The following is a 16140-nucleotide window of genomic DNA, read 5'->3' on the forward strand; positions in this document are numbered from 1 at the left end:
AGTTGAACAAGGAATGTCATGGCCAGGTACGTGAGGTGTGCGAAGCTACGTGTCAACATATGTACTCCGTTTTACGCTCCCTCGCTCATGGACGGCTACTATGAAAGCGTTCTCGATGAATGAAGAGACCAGATGGAGAAATAGGCTAGGCCGTTTGTACATTTTCCATCTAGGGAATACATTTCTTTCAGATGATCTCACCCCCCCGGCGCCTCAGATCTAGATGGCGCATCCACCTGGCCTCTGGAGCAACTTTGCTTACTCCGTAGGAGTGAGTGGATCGCCGCCGTGACGTCGAGGCCTCGCCAAGTCCACTGAGTTATTGATGTTACCAAGCCTGAGGACAGGCTGAGGGTGTTCGTTGTTGGCCTCGGTGGACGACTTATTGACCAGACCAGTTGCCAGCCTCAGGCGAGGTCACGGAGTCGCGGGTGCCACCAGCGGCATGCAAAAGTAGGTACGGAGTTGGCAGCAATGAAGCATGCGGCGTGCGGGCGGCTGCATGTGCACATGTGAGCAGCTCAACATTGGTCCGAGTTTCCGGTGAGTCTCAGGGAGGCTCAATCCAAGTCTAGTTAGCAAGTTACCTCTCGGCACTTGATCGGTACCTGTTTGCGCCAGCCGGCAAAGTACCCACGTACTGTCAGGCAGCTTATTACCGTGGTGCCCCATGGGCCCTGGCCCGCGTTCCAGACCCCGCCAAAGTACTTCTGCAGGCAGCCCAGGTGCCTTCCTAGGTCGGTAGACCTTGACCAAGACGCCAACCCCACCGTCGCCGTCGCCGTCCGCCGTCCCCGTCACCGGTCACCAGAAACCCAAGCTACCTCAGCCTTCATCCCTTCACCCTTGTATTTCGCATACGGACCGGCGTCACAACCGCTCGCAAGCTTTGGTTCAACGTAGCTGTGAGCCTACATCGACGTTCCTTGCAGCTCGAGTACACCCACAACCGCCTGAGCCGTCGGCCGACGAGAGCAGACGACCTCTCCCGCTGCCCACCATGGGGTTCTCTGCGACCCAGGAGCATCACGATGGTATGGACATGGAGCCCTTTGTACCGAAGCTGTTGGCCTCGATTTCCCACTGACCGTCATGCTGCAGTCATACTGCAAGAGATACGGAGTCGAACCCAAGGAGACGTAAGCAGCAGAATCCGCCGTCCCCTTTCTTACTCGACACGAAGAGCCTAGGCGCGCTAATGTCACTGTCACGCCCGCCGATCCAAACAGTGGAAATGTCTCATTGTCGACGAGGCCTCGGAGAAACTCGTATACAACTCCGTCAAAGAAGATGATATCCTCAGCAGCTCTGTAGCTAGTCAGTTTAGCCAGTCTCCGACTCGTCAACCGGTGCACCCGCCAGTTAACCTTGCCGAGCAGCCATTGAACGGATCGAGGAGCGACGAGAGCCGAACCCTGACATGGAGGCCATCTACATCCTTACTCCGGAGCCGCACATCGTCGACTGTCTCCTTGCCGACTTTGACGGAAGGCGATATGGACGAGCATACTTAATATGGACAAGCTTGCTGGATCCCAAGCTGACACGTAAGATTAACGACTTTCCCGGCGTCGCAAGCCTCATGGTACAGCCGCAACAGCAAAGACCAGGGTCAAGACCAGTAGCAAACCCGAGAACTCTCCTTGTCGACTTTTATCCTCGAGAATCCCACCTCATTACCTTCAAAGATCCCTGGAGCTTCCCAGTTCTTTACCACCCCGCTTGCAACAACTTGATTCCAAAACACATGCGAGTGCTGGCGCAAAGGGTATAGATTTCTTCCATGTTCCTTACTTCATCCATGATCACAATTGCTGACGTTGGTAGATTGCCGGTGTCTGCATTACTTTGGGAGAATACCCCAAGGTCCGATACTATCGACCGACCGCCGCCTTTCACGAAGCCTCAGTTCTTTGCTCCCACTTGGCAAGATTTGTGCAGGAAGAGCTAGACGTCTATGCCGAGTGGCACAAAAACGAATATCCGCCCCCGTCGAACCGGCCACCCTCCACGCTCATAATTACCGATCGATCAATGGACCTTATGGCACCATTGTTGCACGAATTTACCTACCAAGCCATGGCGCACGACCTGCTACCCATCAAAGACGGTGACAAGGTCATGTTTCGCACCACAATCAACGCTGGCACGCCGGACGAGGAACAGAAGGACGTGGAGCTTTGCGATGATGACAAGATTTGGGTCGACAATCGACACCGACATATGAAAGATACCATTGACAAGCTCATGGGTGATTTCCAAAAGTTCATCGACGAGAACCCGCATTTCACTAAAAAGTCTGACAATGGTGATGCTCCAAGTCTCAACACCATCCGCGACATGCTTGCAGGCCTGCCGCAGTTCAAAGAAATGAAATCCGCGTATTCATTACATCTCACCATGGCACAGGAATGCATGAACGCATTCCAGAACTACAAACTTCCAGACCTGGCGTCTGCCGAGCAAACAATGTCGACAGGCCTAGATGAGGACTACAGGAAGCCCAAGAACATCCTTGAAACGGTCGTGGGGCTGTTGGATGATGAGGCAATACAGCCAGCCGATCGCCTGCGGCTGATTGTAATATACGTCCTCTACAGAGGCGGTATCATCACAGAGGACGTCAAGAAACTGCTCCTTCACGCGTCCTTACCGCCCCAGGACGGCGAAGTCATTGCCAACCTGGAGCTCCTTGGAGGCAAAACATCACACAACCTCAAGGAGCCGCGACAGCGGCCTCCGCCCTTATTTCCCAAGGACCCCAAGGCCTTTCAACCAAACGAAGACTATGCTCTTTCTCGATTCGAACCCGTCCTCAAGTCCCTGCTTGACGAGCTCACCAAGGGAACGTTGGACCAAACCACGTTCCCGTACGTCAAACCACCCTCGGACCCAAACGAGGACCTTCTTGCAGCGCAAGGCGGGTCCCTCCGTGCCGGACGACCAAACTGGGCCGCGGCAGGCCGGCGGCCGCCCGAGAACCGCCAAAGAATCATCGTCTTCATGGCCGGCGGTGCCACGTACTCGGAGAGTCGCGTCTGCTACGAGGTCGGCCGCGACAAGAGCCGCGACATTGTCCTCGCCACGTCGCACATGCTGACCCCCAAGCTCTTCACCCGTCAGGTCGCCGACCTGAGCCGCGACAAGCGCCAGCTCGACATCCCCATGGAACGACCGAAACCCCGTGCCCCAGCTCACTTGTTCGAACGTCCACCGCCGCCGAGCCAGCAGTTCCCCCCCGGTGCCGGTCCTAGAATGGCCGGCATTCCGGGACGAGCACCCCCGCCATCTGGCGGCATTCCCGGCCGCCCAGTTGGCCCCCCCGGGGGAGCACCCACACCGCCCGTGCCGCCGGCGCCGCCCGTCGGCTCCATGTCCAACCTCCGTCTGGACGCGAACGGTTCTCCTCCCGCCAAGAAGGACGGAAAGCTACCCAAGGAGAAGAAGAAGAGAAACTTCCTAGGCATGAAGAAGTAGGATTCTTTGCGGGGGAGAAGATGCGAGCGCGGAACTGGCTCTCACGAGGGGAGCAGCTGAGGCAAATGCGATTGTACAATGACACCTGTTGAACAGATGTGTTACTAGTGCGGAGTAGTGCTTGCACGGGACCGCTTGTGTTGGTGCGCGTAGAAGATGATAGGATAATAATTACAGTCATGAAGTGGCCAAGAATGATACCTGCCTATATATATGTATATACACACACACACACGCACGCACCAACACAGCTAGACGCACTCATTGACTGGTCAGCGGGCGGCAACACCAGAAACAGCACGACTCATTCACCCGGGCCGTCGCAGAGCCCATTCACGTTCCGCAGGCAACGACGCGAGTGTGCCCGAATCTGCAATTCACGGCTGCCTACGACACGCCCAACTACCGAGCCCCCTGATGAATGCGCGCCGGCGCCCCGTCCTATCCCCTCCCGTTGACTTTGCCATTGCCATTGCCGTTGCCATGACCGTGCCGACGCACACATGCCCCCTGCCTGCCTGAGCAATGAGCCAGTCGGCGGATTTACAAAACGCCCCTCCTTTGCCGCCTTTTTCTTCTTGCACACAGTCATATAGGCTGAACGTTTGTTTCCTTAAAGAGATGATCCTCCAAGGCAATTGTTCCGAGGGGAGCCAACTCTCGCCCTGAGAAGACGCAAAAGTGGGACGACTGAAGCCCCTCCCCCTAAAAGAAAAGAAAAATCACAAAAAAACGGGGGATATAAATTTGCCGGCGAGCCCTCATGTGGCAGGCCGCCTACTAAACGCTACCATTAGGACTATTGTTTGCAATCATGTAGTCTGGGCCTGCCTTGCGATTCGTCGCCAAATAAACAACCTTGGGCTTGAAACACACACGTTGTGAAAAAAAGTGCAAAAGCTCCAGGTGTAGCGTGGGAGGCCGCAGAACCGAAACTGAGCATCGAGCTCGCGTGCAGTGGTCTACGGCCGGCCATAGGCGGCGCCTCTGCCGTTGTTGCTTGCAGAGGGCGGCATTCCTCGAGTTTCGAATGGAGGGCCACCGAATCCCTCGGGTCCGGGAGGAGGTCCATTGAAGCCGCCCAGTCCAGGAGGTAGGAAGCCATGGGGCGGCGGTCCGCTGAAGAACCCTGGAGGTGGAGGAGGCATGTTTCGGGGAGGCATCGCGCCCATAGCCTCTGGCGGCGGAGGAGGCATTGCCCCAGGAGGAAAGTTGGGCGGGAACATCGGCGGCATAGGCATGTTGCGATTCGGGCCGCCGGGACCGAGACCACCCGCAAGCCCAGGGGGTGGGAGCATCGGGCCTCTCTGTTGAGGAGGTGGTATTTGTCCTGTACTGGCCATCCAGTTTGGTGGCATCTGATCCAGCCCGGGTGGTGGCGGTCTCTGCAGGATCTGGGTTGGCTGGGTGTGTCGTGCCTCCCGCTCAAGGGTGTGGAACGACTCGCCCATGGGAAAGCCTGGAGGCGGCTGTGGACGCATGACCCTTTCATTGTTTCGGTTCTCACGCCCGGGGAACTCCTGTTCTCGCTCGTTGAACGGAGGCAACGATGAATGCTTTTGAAGTTGAGGTTGGGGTTGGGAGTGATTGCGCCCCTGATCAGGTCGATGAGTCTCTGGTGCCATTCTCATCAAATTCATCAAGAACTCGGTATTGCTATTGTTGCGAGCGGCGTTGGCCTCGGCTCGATTGTTAGACCCTTGGCTGGAGACACGCTGATGGTGCCCACCAACATCTTGAAGAAGCTGCTCCGGTCGAGCAGACTGCTGCTGTGGACAAGGGGCGAGAATTTCCTGGTGAGGCTGTTGGGATGCTGGGCGACCCAAAGACGCAGACGCATCTCTGACACCGCCCGCATACTGGTGAAGAGGTTCCGGAGAGCTTGTGGAGTTTTTGTTATCCGAAGGATTGCTCTGGGGAGGAGCAGCAAACGGGGAAGGGCCAGGCGGAGTAGCGCTCACAGATTGCTTTTGCAGCTTTGCGAGTAAAGATTGAAAGGCCTGCCGCTCTTCATCTGGAGCACCAGGAGATGCCACTCCATGGCCGGCTACAGAGCCAAGAAGCGCAGCAAGTGTACTGGGAGGAGCCGGGGCTGATCCAGACGCAGAACCTGGTCCGTTTACAGGAGGCCCTGTCAGTGGCGTGGAAGCTTCTGTTCGAGGTCGCGAGTCTCCCTGGGGTTGCGAGAAGAATGAAGTAAATCGAGAGGACTTCCCGCCGGTTTTCGCTTTGGAGGATGCCGCGTCTTTGGGTTCGCTTGGCGACGTCACGTCTGTGCCGGCGCTTGTCCCACCAAACGCCAGGAAGAACTTGTCCGGCCCGGTCTCCACAGGAGCTACAGGCAGGGAGGGTTTAGGCGGCTCAGCAGGAAGAGGATCCGATGCTTTGGCACTGGACGACGATCCGCTCTTAGTTTTCTTCATCTGTTCCATCCACTTCTGGAAGTCCTGCTGCGTGTGCGCCTCTCGGGCGTCGGCTGGCTCGTCAAGCCATTCAGGTTCGCGTTCGTTTCGCTGATCTCGGTCCCGACCCCAGCGACGGTCATTGTTTCGGCCCGCACTGCGGTCATCTGAGGGCTCGGCATCGCGGTCTCTGTCCCTCCAACTCTTGGTTCGGTCTCGATCTCGCTTCTCCGGCACAGGAGGTGCGTCGTTGCTTTCTATAGTTCGCCAATTGTCGGTCTTGTTTCTGTTGAGCCCATTTCGAGGTGGCCGACCCTCGGTATCTGGAGCGTCCTTGTCTCTGCTGAAGGCGTCAAAGGCCCGACCAAGACGTTCTCGGGTGTTGTCACGATCATCCCTGTTGCTGGCGGTGTTGGCGTCTCTTGTGGGACGTCGGTCTTCGCGGAAGTTGCCGCCCATCTTGCCATGAAATCGCTCAGCGCCTTCGGTACCGAAGCTCTTGCGAGGTTTGACCATGTTCCATCCATCGCTATCCTGGTCGGTATCGCCACGACGTCTCGCGGGGTTGGTGCGGCCGTCACGAAAACGATCTCCATCGTTGTCGCCTCGGTTTCGAAAAGCTATACGGCCTGGAGAATCGGAATCTCTGGCGGTCTTGTCGTTATTTTCCGCAGGCTTGTTTCCTCGAGCGGAGGAGAAGGCCATGCGAGGGGGGCCAAAGACGATGTCATCCGGGTCTTTACAAGGGTTCGAACCCCAATCGTCAGCACATTGAAACGACAAGGGGGATTTCGACTGGAGGGCACGGACTTGCACTGTTGCGGGCGACTTGACGATCCAAGCCCGGCCGTCTGTTGGTCTGATCAAGGAGAGATAAATCGCTGGTTCTATTAGGTCTGTCGTTGTTTGGTTTTGCGGTTTGTCGTTGTAGCTGTTCGAGCGTTTGACTAGAGTGGTAATCGGTTAGCAAAGGGGTCCATGGCGACAATGGCTCCCGGCAAGACTCTTGACTAATATTCATGGAGCGACTCTCCGACTCACCCCATCCACTCCTCTGCGGGAGGGAGATTGGTTGGTCTGGTACATAGCGGTGAGTCTCGCAGGTGCAGCAGAAAATCTGCTGAGTATCGAATGGCCATATCAGGGGGGTAGAGCTGTGATGCCCATCTGCCGAACGGCCACCTTGCGCCGCAGAGGTTCGAGGACGAGAATTTCAGCGGTGACGGGGTTTGACTTTGATAGTGCGGTGGCACAGGACGCGGGCCGCTACAGAGGACGAGACGGAAAAAAGCCCACGGCGTATGAACAGAGAAAGCGACGTGGAGCTATCCGGATTGACGGTGTAATCGACGCAAAGGGAGTAGTAAGTCAAGAAGCCAAGAGGCCGCGTAGTCGAAGCTGTCGAGGCAGTCGGATCAGACCAGGGGTGCGATGCGGTGGAGTTGGGATCAATGTTGGGCGAAGGGAGGCGGGAAATGGAATCTTGTCAACCAAGGTGCGACGGAGGTACGGGCTGCAGATTTCGGGGATATCGATGGAAAGAATATCTATGATTCAGGAATAGTAAGCGGGAGGCAGAGCAGAGTTTGGAGAAGACGATTGGGAAAGGAGGGGGATGATTGTGCGACGGAGCGGAATGAGGACTCAGGAGCTTCGGTGGATTCGCAGTGGAAGAAAATGCGAACGATGCCTGAAAGTTCTGAAGTAACAGGAGACTGGAGGTGGGGAGTGGCGAGTGGTCAGCCGAGTCAAGTGTGGCTGGTGCGCTTTGGCCCAGACTCCAGTGCCCAATGCCCAGCGCCGAGTTGGGCTGGCTGGTGCACGGCAATAATTCGTTGGCAGCGCTTATCCAGGTGGCTACTTTAACCAACCACCTGGGCGCAACCAAGTACCGAGCACCTGGCAGGCGCGGAGTACCTTGGCAGCCATATAAACCTGGTGAGGAAGTAGGTCGCTAAGAGGGCGCAGCCAAAAGATACCTGTAGTGCGCAGGCCCCCGACTGCGAGCCAGGCGTTATGGCGAGCAGCGCTGAGTCCGAGTCACAGCTCAATCTCAATCGGCCGAAGATGCATGGCTCTCCCTGTGCCCCCTTCTCTCTCTCTCGCCCTCTCTCTAAGCGCTCAGACTGGCCCGTGGTAGGTTGGCAGAAACATAAAACCGGCTTCAATGTACTGAGACCTTGTATATCAAAGCCCTGTATTAGATGATAACTACAAATTGCAACATTGGGGTCAAAACTACCAAAGGCAACAATGACGAATCCACGCATCCAATCCTCCCTCCGATCTTTCAAATCTTCGCCGCGACAGCAGGGACCTCTTCATCCAACTTCATAATATGGGGCAGTGGCCCGGCAGGCGTAATCGACAGCGGGTTAATCTGCGTGTGACTCCGCGTGTAGTGCCACTTGATATGGTCAAACTGCGTGGTATCTTTGAACGCAGCATGGTTCCAATACAGGTTGCGCATCCATTTGTTCAGAGCGGGATACCCTGAGCGAATATCGCGAATGTTGCACTTGAAATGCTGGACATAGACGGGATCGAAGCGGACCAGGGTGACATAGAGTCTGATGTCCGTCTCTGTGATATTCTTTCCGAAATAGTACGGTCCGTCTTTCTGTTCGCGCAAGTGCTTCTCAGCCTTGTCGAGCGCTTCGAACAAAGCAATGACGTTGCGCTCATAGGCTTCGGATGTGGTGGCGAAACCAGACTTGTACACGCCGTTATTGATGAGGTCGTAATGCCAGGTGTTGGCTTCTTCGATTTGCGAGCGCAGGCTCTCGGGATACAGCGCCACAGCGCGATACTTTTCCTCAATGAGATGATCAAACTGTGGAAAGACGGTCAGTCAGTGCCTGTATGACGTGGCCTGTTCGGGGCAAGCCCCCGTCATCGGCATAGCAGTAACGAACCTCAGAACCGAACATGCGCAAAATCTCGGAGCTCTCGTTGCTCACAATCCTTTTGGTCTTCTTGTCATACAACACTGGGACGGTGAACCGTCCCGAATAGTCTGGAGAAGACTCAAAATACACCTGGCGCAAATGTGTAAAATCTTCATGGCCGTCAATGGGATCAGGAATCACATTCTCGCCGGGTTCCTTCTCATCCTTGGTTACAAAACGCCATCCCTCCTGGCCCAGGTGCCAATGCACCACGGAGTAGGAGATGATGTCCTCGAGACCCTTGAGCTTTCGAGCGGCAAGTGTACGACAAGCCTATATTCATCATGAGCCGCCGCTAATACACACGACCAGAGGCAACGAGTGACAAAGGAAAAAGAAACGTACCCAAGGGCATGCGTAGCTGACGTACAAATGATATCTTCCCTTCTCAGGAGGAAACTTTGCACCAGATTCCCTAGAGATCCAGTCTCTGAACGAGCTGACCTGGCGTTTGAATTCACCAGACTTATCGTTGCGATGGACCCAATCAGTAATCTTGGCGGACGAAGTCTGTAAGCCGCATGTTAGTGATGATTGCTTGCCAAAGAGGGCAAAGGCAACGAGGTACGAAGGAAGAACGACTTGACAACTTTCAGACTTACCATTCTGGCTTGAGCCTGCGATGAGGGCTCGGAATTATATATATGATGAGAGTTTGAAGCGGGCAAAATGCGAGAGATTGAAGCTGGCAAAAAGTGATGACAGAATGCGGGGCTGCGGCTTATGTGCACAGCAGCTCTAGCTCTGGGGGGACCAAGGTGAGGAGGGGTGCTGCAGTTGACGAATTCTCCTCGATAGTTGCGTCGAATACGAGGTCTTGTCAGTAAGCCGGTGACTTGGGAGCTTGTCTTCATCTGATGCAGCTCAACAGAAAATCCCAGGCCGCAACTTTGGCGACAAGTTGCAGTTATATGGAGTGGAGAGCTAAGAGGTGTCTCGTGTGTATACCTAGCGAGTACCTACACAGGTTGCAACAGGGAGCAACGAGCTAGGTTCTAATAAGTACCTAGGCACCTACCTGGGTGCTCGGTAAGTAACCTTTTACCTTAAGTACCTAGGTAGCTGTCTGATTCAGCTGATTACGGATGTTTTGCAACCCCGCTCATCAATAATTGCCAATGATGACGTAAAATACGTAGGTACCCATGGCCTCGACAGAATTGGCCTAGTGCCTTGCTTGACTTGTCAGTCACAACTGGCCTGTTCGTCCCCCCTCGCAAACGTGAAGCAGCAGTCAAGAGACGTGTCGCTCTGGTAAAAAACAGCGTGCAAGCAAGCCGTCGGCGGGCACTTTGAGGGCCAGGAGACATTCCTAACACCGATGATGCAGTTGCATCATTTGTCATCATATCTCACTCCCCCAATATGAGCCTTGAGCTAACGCGAAAGGAGAGATTATTCATCTATGGGTAGTAGGATTTATCAACCAATTAAAAAAAAATACAATTTCTTTCATAGCCGCGCAGCCATGAGTTCTAGTTCATATTTTTTATTTATCGCACCCTGACCTTGATGTAAGGAACCTCTGCATCCTCCTCATCCATGTCCTCAGCCACCATTTCGAAGATAACCTCCTTCTGGTGTTCAGGTATTCGCTTCTTTGAAATGTTCTCCACGAGTTGGCTGAGCTTCCAGCCCATGCGTTCCTTCATCTTCGCTGGGGCATGGAAACTGGCATAGAGCAGACTAACTCCGGAGCTAAGCATGACAATTGTCAGGCCCTTTGCCTTGAAATGATCCAAGAGCTCCTGCAAAGTCACGTCACCAATCTCGAATCGATCCCAGATCTTGTCCAGGGTCACTTTGCCCTCTGGTCCCTTGTACACGACCTTGGGGCTGGCAATGGGCTCACTGAAGCCAAAGAATGGCAGAGCAAGGTTAATAAATCCGTTTTTGTACTGCTCGATATCCTTCTTGCCGTCAACGACCTTGTATAGCTCCATGGCTACCAGCCCAGTCACAAGTGCAGTGGTCGTAGCGATGGCCGGGATGATCTTTCCGGCGATGAATTTCGTTTTGTGCCGATCAGCTGGCTCGATCTTGTAGTTCTCGGCGCGCAGGTTGCTGCATGCTGTGATGAAGTCGATATGGTGATTGGAATCGTCGTCCTTTTCAAATTCGACTGGCTGCAGCTGGAAACCAGACAGCGTGCTTGGCGGAGGAATGCTAGAAATAATCTTCTGAAGCTCGTCCTCATCTTCGTTTCCATCAGCATTGGGGTCCTGGTGGAAGGTCAGTCCGGATGCCCGAATCGAAGTAAGACTATGAGAATTGGGGGGGAGGGTGGCTTACTGGTTCCTTATCATCTGCCTGGATTTTGACATTAGCGTCGGGGGTGAAGTCAGGAACAATCGCATTTTCCAGTTCACGCAGGTAGATGGACTCGTCGATTCCGAGCGTCTTGATGTTGAAGTTGAAGGCATGAAGATTGGCAGCAGCAACCACGAACCCGAAATGAGTCGGGTTGTTTGGATCAAACTTGAGGGCGTCGGGTGCGCGCTTTGGGCCAGACCAAAACGGTGTTCCGCTCGAAGTTTCAGAGTCCTTGGGGAAGTTGTACAGTAATTGCTGGATCTTGTTGTTAAACTCGGTCTCGAACTGCATTCTTGCCCATGCAATACAATCTTCAAAGGTACGGGGTCGTTCTGTGGTGAGGTAATTACGGATAATTTCCAGTGTCTCTTTCTGATTACCACCCTGTTTGAGGGTGGTCTCCATGAAGTTGGGTTGTGTCAGGTACAAGTTGACCGTTTGAGGTGCTTTGACGAAGCATTTTTCAAACATGTACTCCTTGGCCCAAGCGATAGAGTGCTCGATTCTGTTGGGAAAGCTTCGAATAGTGCACATGGGGAATTCCTTCTCAGGTGGATCTTGGGACGAAGAATAGGACTCGGTAATATGAGGCAGAACAACCTGAGTATTTCCCTTGGTTCCAAGTGTGCCGCTCTCAAGGAGGGGCTTGCGGAAAAACACACAGCGTCGGTCAACGTACGTCCTGGCCTCGACATTGTCCAGCGCGTTCGTAACACCATCCAGTCCATTCCAGAAAGTCTCACTGAAAGTGCCCTCCGTGTCGGGGCCGACCCGGTCCTTGAAGGTCACAATGTGACCAACAAGGTCTGGATTCATTCGCTGCACAGCTTTGGCGGCGCAGTCGCTCTTCATGTTGCCGACGTCATTGGCACGGAATAGAAACTGGCGGTTCAAATTGCTCCTTTCAATGGAATCCATATCAGTAACAAAAATCTTACCTTTAGGTCCAGTACCTAGGCCCATCATCGCCCAGTTCTTAAGCATTTCACAACCGATGGCGCCAGCCCCAACAAGGAACTGGGTCAAGTTTGCAATCTTCTCCTGGTATTCTCTACCAAACACCGCGATTTGGCCATCGTATCGAGAACCGAGTGGTCTGCAAAGTTCGGGGCTGCGCTTTGTCGACGTGGGAAGTGACTCAAGAGAATCAAAGTACATCCACTGTTTGATGGGTTGAAACTTGCCAGACACGGCCTTGAGGACTTCCTGCGCAGCAATACCTCCAAAAAAAGCAGCCATAGGACTCAAGTCGCCTTGTGCCTGATAACTAAGCTCCTTCAGTAACTTCTCATCTAGTTCAACTTCCAAGTTCTCTTCCTTCACAAATAGCTTTGCAGCGCCAAGAAGAACTGCAGCATCTTCATCATCCATTGGTTTTGGAAGGCGGCCCTTTGAAAGTTGGAAGGCGTGAAGAGCTTGGAAGCCGACGTGAAGCTGCTGAGGTCGGTCAAATTTGGCATAGTCCGACACGACGAACTCGGGCTCTTTGAGAGATGCGGTGAAATCTTTGAAGACGATCGGCTCCGGCATTTTGACTTGCTGGTACATGCCGCCCCGTTTATACTGGCCAAAACCGGTCACGTCGCCGATCGAGAATGTGTAAGGCCCCTTCACGGTGATCTTTCGAGGCTCCGCGCCATTCAAACCTTCCATTCCTTCAATCTCGGAAAATGTAACATAGTCACCATCTTCCAAACCATGTCGGGTTTCATCTAATGCCGACACAAGGCCCTCCTCGTCGATTCCAGCAACGATACCACTCAAGGGTGTCTCCCCGGTCGGATCAGTCACCGTGAAGTTCTCGCCAAAATCGCAGAAAATCGAACCGAACAATCCGAAAGTGTCTGCCACTACGACGTAGATACCCTTGGAGTGGCAATAATTGCCAATGCTCTTTTGAGACTGGAGAGGGGTGTTGGTCAGGACGACGACCTGGTAGTCGTCGAACTGAGAGAGGTCGGCATCCAGGCTACTGTCCAATTAGCAAAAACTCTTTGTAAAGCGCTAAAAACATGAATTTACAAACCCAGATGATTTGTGTATCTTCACGGGAGTGTAAGCATTGAGTTCGGCTACTCGCGGCGCGGTCGCATCGTGCCTGGGGATGCCAACGTCTGCTGGGGTAAGGAAGAACTGGGCAGACAGGTCGGACATGTGAACAGGTGCAGGGTCGTATAGCGTCAGGCTCTTCACACCTGCGAGAGCGATATTCTTGGCAATCTCGACACCGAGACCCTTCAGACCAATGACAAGGACATTCGAGGCACCCATACGCTTCATGGCCTCGTGGCCGAGGACGTAGAGCTGTCGACTGTAAAGGGATTCATCGATTTCGGGTTGGCCAACAACCGATTCGTCTACCTGCATCCTGGTCGCGTGATCGACCTCGAGAAGTTTGGTGCCCTAGGCCACAGCAGTTAGCATGCTGAGCAGCCTCATCAACTGCAGAATGATTCCGGCGGTAGCAGTAGGGGTCATGGCATTGGCCGGAGCTCGGTTGGGAGAGCTCATCAAGCCAGGCGAAGAGCACGGCCCGACGACATGATGAAGTTCTTACCATCATAATCCTCTTAATGTTGGGTGGAGACTCCTCGTTGGAGAGCTTTCGCTTCCCCAGCAGGTCTGGGCTAGCGGAGAGCGGAATGGTGAAGACAGATACTCAGCACCCTAGGGTCGAGCTCAACCCACCAAGATGCAGAATCTGAAGTAAGGAAGACGAAGGCGGGGACACAACGCCTTGATTCAAGACTTCGTGGTCAAGCGATGCCACCAAGTCTCAGCTTCGCGGGCGGATTGGCAATTTGGTCAGGGAGGTGGGAGAGGACAGCTTCGCCGGATTGCTGCTGACTGGTGCGAAGCAAGTCCACGTCGGGCGGGATGATGAGGGAAGTACTGACGCCGAGGACTCGAGTCCGCCAGACATATGGCTGACAAAGGAGGGGTCGGTCGGTTTGTGCGACGGACTGAGGGGCAACGTTAAGCAACTAGATACCTAGGTACTTGGCACTTAAGTCGGTACAGAGTGCCTACTTAAGAGTACTTAGGTGCCTCATAATAAATGCCTTTATACTAAGGTACCGACCCGGAAGGGGAATTTCCTGGCTGATCTCCACATTATCGCCTCCTCACAGTCGGTTAACTTCCAACGTGAAGATGTTTGCTGCTATGAATTGCCTATGTCTCTTTTCTACTATGGCTGTTTTCCCATGAGGTTCACTGCCTCGCATGACTGACAGCTGCTCGCAATCTCTTCTTGTCCTCAGTTTACATGCATTTGCCATCTCTAGTTGGAACAAAATCATGCAACTGCATAAGTGTAAGCATTCCCCTTTTGCTATCATCATACACTGTGGGCACGCGCACGTCATTCTCGTGTTCAACGTCTGCTCCCTTGACGCCTTATCCGTTCTCGTAGCCGAGCTTTCTGCATGTGCTCTTCAGCCATAGCAATTCTCCACGAGCAGATGCCTGAAAACTCGCATGTACGACACTTGAAGGCTTCTTCTATATCGACGCCACTCGCTTTTCGTTCTCCCTGCCACCATGCCATATATCGTTCAAGATACCCATCCAGGGCCTGACTGGAGACAGGAAAATCGTGAACGTCTATTTCTTCCCCATCGTCGCGGTGGATGTACTGGAGCCGGAGCATCAGGCCCAAAGATTTCTGCCCCTCTGGAAATGTGAGCTCCACTTCCTTTTCCACGAGCAGTAGTAGTTCTCGGAGTGTCTGGTACTTTAATAGCGGCCCGGGGCCACGGCTCTTCGCGTCCTGGGTCACATGTTCGTGACAACAGGATACGTTCCGTGATGGCATATCATGGAAGATCTCACCATAGAGGCCTCCCACCTGAGCAATAAAACCATCAGAGAACGTTTCATCAGGGTCGAGTCCGTAACGTCGAAACAACTTGACAAAGTCAAGCCTTCCAGCAGCGATGTCTGATAGAAATCGATGGTAGAGCCATAATTGTATCTTTGCAGGTCGCAGCAAGGCCTTTGACACAGGAGATCGATTCCCTCTCGTCTTAACATCGGTGAGGTACACCTTGGGCGGCGGAAGCGCATCAGTGGGTGTTCCATTGGATGTTAAATAACTATTTAAAGGAATTTGATTCGGAGCGGGAATTGACTTTCCCGTGAGGTCGTTTTCAAATTCTGCATTTGGATTTTCGTGGGTCAGTTCGTCGATCACTCCGATCACGAAGTTGCCGTTGACCATTCCCCAAACCTCCAACTCCCGGGTTATACCTGTTTCACGCAAGGTCCTCAGACCTTGAATGAAGTTCCACATTCTCAGTGCGAAGCCATCCTCTTTTGTCGAGACGTCGATCTGGATTGCGGTGTGTACTTCATCCTGAAGCTTCCTGTGGATTATCGAGCCTCCTTTCATGGCAGGGGTCAACGTCCGTCGACCGCCAGGGAGCCTTGTGAGCGTATACCAGTATTGCAGTTCGCACCAGGCTCCAGCTGTAAGGTCGGTAACACTCAATGGCTTCCGGGGATATGAACGGAACATTTGAAGAGGAGAGCAATCATCCTCAAACTCCTCAGATTCCGCACCCCTTTCATCCAGCGTCTTACAAGCATTATGTCCATTGTCAGAAATTCCAGCTAATTCCCGACTTACTAATCGCTTTGCAGTCAGTCAGTCAGTCAGTCAGGGTCAGTCTCCAATGTCATAGAGCTGGTGACGCACAGTCGGGATAGGTGACATCCGCGTCGAGCGACTCGACGCGGTTCGGTTGCATGACTGAAAAAGACGTGGACATGCCACTGCCCTCAGCGGCCGTAAGGTTCTCATGGTGGATGATATTCGCGCGACCAGGGAGTATGTATACATTGGAACTGTCGTCGGGTTCAGTGCGGCGTAGGGGATGGGCAGAGCCCTCTGCGGCTTGGCTGTATTTTGCACAAAGTCTCATGAGAAGCAACTCCTCCTCTGGAGAAATGTCAGAGCCGTAGTCACTTTCAATATCCAGATCTCTTGGGGCAGCCAT

At 53.7% G+C, this 16140-nt stretch overlaps 4 protein-coding genes across 4 annotated transcripts; 1 reads left to right on the forward strand and 3 right to left on the reverse strand.

The window, feature by feature from the left end:
* Positions 1-1000: 1000 nt before the first annotated feature.
* Positions 1001-3477, forward strand: MAM_03432 (Sec1 family superfamily; the record flags this gene model as incomplete). The annotated part of the gene is made up of 5 exons (XM_040822231.1): positions 1001-1034; positions 1102-1139; positions 1230-1317; positions 1380-1768; positions 1828-3477. 5 exons carry the CDS (start codon positions 1001-1003, stop codon positions 3475-3477), a joined length of 2199 nt encoding a protein of 732 aa, XP_040680036.1.
* Positions 3478-4439: 962 nt separating this feature from the next.
* On the reverse strand, positions 4440-7018 carry MAM_03433 (uncharacterized protein; the record flags this gene model as incomplete). The annotated part of the gene is made up of 3 exons (XM_040822232.1): positions 4440-6616; positions 6690-6826; positions 6921-7018. The coding sequence occupies 3 exons, from the start codon at positions 7016-7018 to the stop codon at positions 4440-4442; spliced, it is 2412 nt and encodes an 803-aa protein (XP_040680037.1).
* Positions 7019-8169: 1151 nt separating this feature from the next.
* On the reverse strand, positions 8170-9432 carry MAM_03434 (uncharacterized protein; the record flags this gene model as incomplete). Its single annotated transcript, XM_040822233.1, has 4 exons — positions 8170-8712; positions 8795-9100; positions 9173-9337; positions 9430-9432. 4 exons carry the CDS (start codon positions 9430-9432, stop codon positions 8170-8172), a joined length of 1017 nt encoding a protein of 338 aa, XP_040680038.1.
* Positions 9433-10320: 888 nt separating this feature from the next.
* On the reverse strand, positions 10321-16140 carry MAM_03435 (ubiquitin-activating enzyme E1 1; the record flags this gene model as incomplete). The annotated part of the gene is made up of 6 exons (XM_040822234.1): positions 10321-11049; positions 11120-13109; positions 13167-13543; positions 13698-13762; positions 14627-15769; positions 15840-16140. The coding sequence occupies 6 exons, from the start codon at positions 16138-16140 to the stop codon at positions 10321-10323; spliced, it is 4605 nt and encodes a 1534-aa protein (XP_040680039.1).

This window comes from Metarhizium album, assembly GCF_000804445.1.
Source record: "Metarhizium album ARSEF 1941 chromosome Unknown scaffold_6, whole genome shotgun sequence".
In the NCBI taxonomy this organism is placed as follows: domain Eukaryota; kingdom Fungi; phylum Ascomycota; class Sordariomycetes; order Hypocreales; family Clavicipitaceae; genus Metarhizium; species Metarhizium album.